This window comes from Silene latifolia, chromosome 9 (genome assembly GCF_048544455.1).
Source record: "Silene latifolia isolate original U9 population chromosome 9, ASM4854445v1, whole genome shotgun sequence".
Classification (NCBI taxonomy): domain Eukaryota; kingdom Viridiplantae; phylum Streptophyta; class Magnoliopsida; order Caryophyllales; family Caryophyllaceae; genus Silene; species Silene latifolia.
Genome location: NC_133534.1, coordinates 218,950,210 through 218,954,454, shown reverse-complemented (window position 1 = coordinate 218,954,454; position 4,245 = coordinate 218,950,210). Strand labels below are relative to the sequence as shown.

Genomic DNA, 4,245 nt, shown 5'->3' with positions numbered 1-4,245 from the left:
TGAGTTGAGCCTCCTTCTGTGAGAACAATCCACTCCTCGGAGAAGTCGTGGTCCTCCTTATACATCTCCTTCATGAATTCAAACCCAAGGACCTTGTTACTAATGACAGTCAACAAAGAATGCCTCCTAGATAGGGCATCAGCTACCACATTCTGCTTCCCCTCTTTATATTTGCTTGAAAAGTTAAAGGCTTGCAGGAATTCTACCCACTTAGCATGTCTATGGCTCAGCTTGTGTTGGCCATTGATGTATTTCAGGGCCTCATGATCAGAATGCAACACAAATGGCTTAGGTTTCAAGTAGTGACTCCAATGTGTAAGAGCCCTTATGATTGCATAGAACTCTTTGTCATAAGTTGAATATTTCAGCTTGGCTCCATTCAACTTCTCACCTGAAATAGGCCATGGTCTCTGGCCTTGGATTAGGACAGCTCCTATTCCAACCCCACTGGCATCACACTCCACCTCAAATAGTTGTTCAAAATCAGGTAGCTTGAGAATGGGAGTCTCACACATTAATTTTTTGATCCTCTCAAAGGGTGTTGAGGTTTCAGTCCATTGGAAGTCTCCTTCCTCATACACTCGTAATTGGTGCAACAATTGAGCTGAAATTCTTAATGAACCTTCTGTAGAAAGATGCCAGGCCATGGAACCCCCTTACTTCTGTGATTGTTTGTGGGACTGGCCAAGTTTGCATAGCCCTTTGAATCTTCCCCGATCAATGAAATCCCTCTTCCCGATATAATATATCCAAATGCTACCTCATTGACCATGAAGGTACATTTCTCAAGCTTCCCATACAACTTCTGTTCCCTGAGTATTTTAAAAATCACCTCCAAATGTAACACATGTTCAGATGGACTCTGCGTAAATGAGTATGTCATCAAAGTACACTACAAAGAAACCTCCCAAGGCGGGGCCTTAGAACTTGATCATGAGCCTCATGAAGGTGCTTGGAGCATTAGACAAACCAAATGGCATGACAAGCCACTCATACAGGCCATGCTTGGTTTTGAAAGCTGTTTTCCATTCATCACCTTCTCTTATTCTCACCTGATGATACCCTTGCCTGAGATCTATTTTTGAAAATATCCGAGCCCCACTGAGCTCATCCAACATGTCATCTAGTCTTGGAATAGGGAATCTGTACTTGACTGTGATGTTGTTTATAGCTCTGCTATCAGTACACATTCTCCAACTTCCATCCTTCTTGGGTACCAGTAAGGCAGGTACTGCACAGGGGCTCAATGATTCCCTTACAAATCCCTTTGTCATTAATTCTTCAATCTGGTGTTGTAGTTCCTTAGTTGTTGTGGGATCACACCTGTAAGCTGGTCTGTTGGGGAGCACAGATCCAGGTACAAGGTCTATGTGATGCTCAATGCCTCTCAGGGGTGGTAATCCACTAGGCAACTCAGTTGGAAAAACCTCCTTGTACTTCTTAATTAGGGGTTGAACCTCTGCAGGTACATCTTTGTTCCATTCAGTGTTGGTTTCCCTTGATAGGAGAAACAACACAGGTTGTTCTTGCCTCAGCTCCTTGACCATAGCTGCCTCAGATAGAAATAGTACTCCATTAACCTCCTCAGGCATGTTGGGACTTCCATAACCCCTCTGGTTTGGTGGTAGGGGAGTCAGAGTGACTCTCTTTCCATTATGCTTGAAAACATAGACATTTTCCTTTCCCTGGTGAGTGGTATTCCTGTCAAACTCCCATGGTCTCCCTAGCAGTAGATGGCAGGCATCCATAGGGACCACATCACACAGTACTTCATCCTTGTACACCTTCCCAATTGAAAAGGGAACAATGCATTGCTTGTCAACTCTCACTTCAGATCCTTTGCTTAACCATCTCAGTTTGTATGGATTGGGGTGCTCCTGAGTAGGCAGGCTTAGCTTGCTAACCATGATGGTGGAAGCTACATTGGTACAGCTACCTCCATCAATGATCAAATTACACACTCTCCCTTGGACAGTGCACCTACTCCTGAATATCATGGATCTCTGATCAGCTTCTAGAGGAGCTGGTTGAGAGTGCATAACCCTCCATAGGACCAAATTGTGCCCTGTGTCAGGGTGAGCCACAACTTGTCCTTGATCAGTTTCCCTCTCAGTTTCCATCTCTGTTGGAACCAGTGTCTCTTCTTCCTCATACTCAACTAGACCTTCCCTTTCCCATTCTTCAATCTCCATAGCTGTGAGAGCTCTGTTAGAAGGACAGTCCTTCTTAAAATGGCCAAAGCCCTGACATTGGAAGCACTTGATTTTATCCCTGGATAAAGGTGGGTTGGTTCTGGGGTACATGGGTGCCTTCCCCTTGTCTCTTTTGTTGGTTGGGTAGCTGGTTTAGGTACCTCAGTCATTTTGACACCAGTATAGGGTTTGAAAGTTGTTCTGGTGGGAAATTTGGGTGTTGCAGGCTTCACCTTCCCTAGCTTCTCAATTCTTAAGGCTAGGTTAATTGCCTCATCAAATGACCAGACTTGTTGCATTCTCAATTTGCCAGCTATCTTAGGGTCTAAACCCTCAATGAACCTAGCAATCTTTTGCTCAGGTTTTTCAGTGACCTCACATTGTAGGGTTAGTTGTTCAAAGCTCCTAAGGTAGGCCTCAACAGTTAATTGCTCTTGTTTCAACTGAGTCAGCTTAATAAAAATATCCTGAGTATAGTCTTTAGCTATGAATTTCTCCTTCAACTTCTTTCTTAACTTAAGCCAAGACCTAACTGGTTCCTTACCATCTCTAATCCTTTGGTGTTTCATATTCTCATACCAAAGAGATGCATAGCCCTTGAGTTTTAAAATAGCAACCTTAAAAGCTTTTCTGTCATCATAATTTTTAAACTCAAAGACTCTCTCAACAGATCTAAGCCAGTCTAACAAGTCCTCAGGATTTAAACTACCATGGAAATCAGGGATTTCTACCTTAACATCCTTATCTCTAGCCAAGTAGTTACCTTCTTCCATCATGGATTCTTCAACTGAGTTGAGTTCCTCTTCATTATGATGGTGTGGCTGGCCTCTTCTCGCTCCAAGGATACCTCTACCCCCGCCTCTTCCTCCGTAGGGTGGTGGCCTTCCTCTTCTCGGGAGTGGGAATGTTTGCCATCACAAAGTGTTCACAGCTTCCAGGGTCACATTAACCAGGTTGGTTAATTGATCCATCTTTGCTTCCATTCCTGCTAACCTCTCCTCACTCATTGGGTTATTTTTTGTAGTTTTGATGTAGCTGGGAAAAGAACTGACCTCTCTCACACTCAGGACTAACACAAGGTAGGATTGTGTTATGAACCTAAGCTCTGATAACCAGAATTTGCAGTGTAAACTATGGGAACAAGCACAAATGGGATAAATCCTGAAACAGGCAAAGGAGTAATTTTCAGGGAATGCAATAAACTTGGGGATTTTTATAAAAATAGTAAATGACCCTGAAAAATCATGAAACTTGGTGATAATTTGGTTAAGGGAGTAAACTAAAACTGTGCCAATTCTCAGGATTTTACACACACTCCAAGTATTTTTAATAAATAGAAAACCAGACTGAAATAAGAGAAATCTCAGACAGTTTCCTGGTAAGACTCCTGTGACTGTTTTTGTGATAATTTTGGTAAATAAAAATGGGATATAATTAACAAACTAACTCCCAAGCAAGCACAGGAAATCAATTTGATAATTTAGGAAGACTAAGATTGAATTGTTCAAGCAAGCACAGAATCAATTCAAGCTTAACTGTATTCAGACAATGCACTTAAAATAGCTCAAGCAAGCATGGACCTATTCCAAGTAGCACCACAGATCCTTAATCACCTTCTAAGCAAGCACAAGAAGATATTAAGTCTGACTTATAACTAAGACTCAGCAAAGTTAAAAGATTTGCAAATTTTTGAGAGAAATCTCAAGGTTTTTCATTAATCAAAGTCTGGCTACAACAGACTGAGAAAGGGTCCTTATATAGGCCTTTCGTGCAATGTTCGATACATGATAAACCCTAGACAACTCCATCTAAGGGCCAGGATTAAACTTAGGAAGCAAACAAGAGTAGTGGACTTATTTTACAACGGATACAAAGGAAATTAAGGCAAACTGAACAAGAACAAAAGAGTGCAGTTGATAGTGACATGTTGTCTGGTTTTTGAAAACTTTGGTTGGTTGTTGTGGGTCAAATGGCTTTGGTGCAGGCATCTTATATGGCTCAAAGCTCTATAAAACGAGTCTTTGAATAGGCCAAGTTCTTCTTTGTTGAGAGT

General features: G+C 41.9%; 1 protein-coding gene across 1 annotated transcript; it reads right to left on the bottom strand.

Moving 5' to 3' along the window:
• Window positions 1-613: 613 nt before the first annotated feature.
• Window positions 614-2,965, bottom strand: LOC141602236 (uncharacterized). Its single transcript, XM_074422540.1, has 3 exons — window positions 2,354-2,965; window positions 928-2,243; window positions 614-812 (listed from the first exon to the last, which is right to left on the bottom strand). The coding sequence occupies exons 1-3, from the start codon at window positions 2,963-2,965 to the stop codon at window positions 614-616; spliced, it is 2,127 nt and encodes a 708-aa protein (XP_074278641.1).
• Between the last annotated feature and the right edge of the window lie 1,280 nt (window positions 2,966-4,245).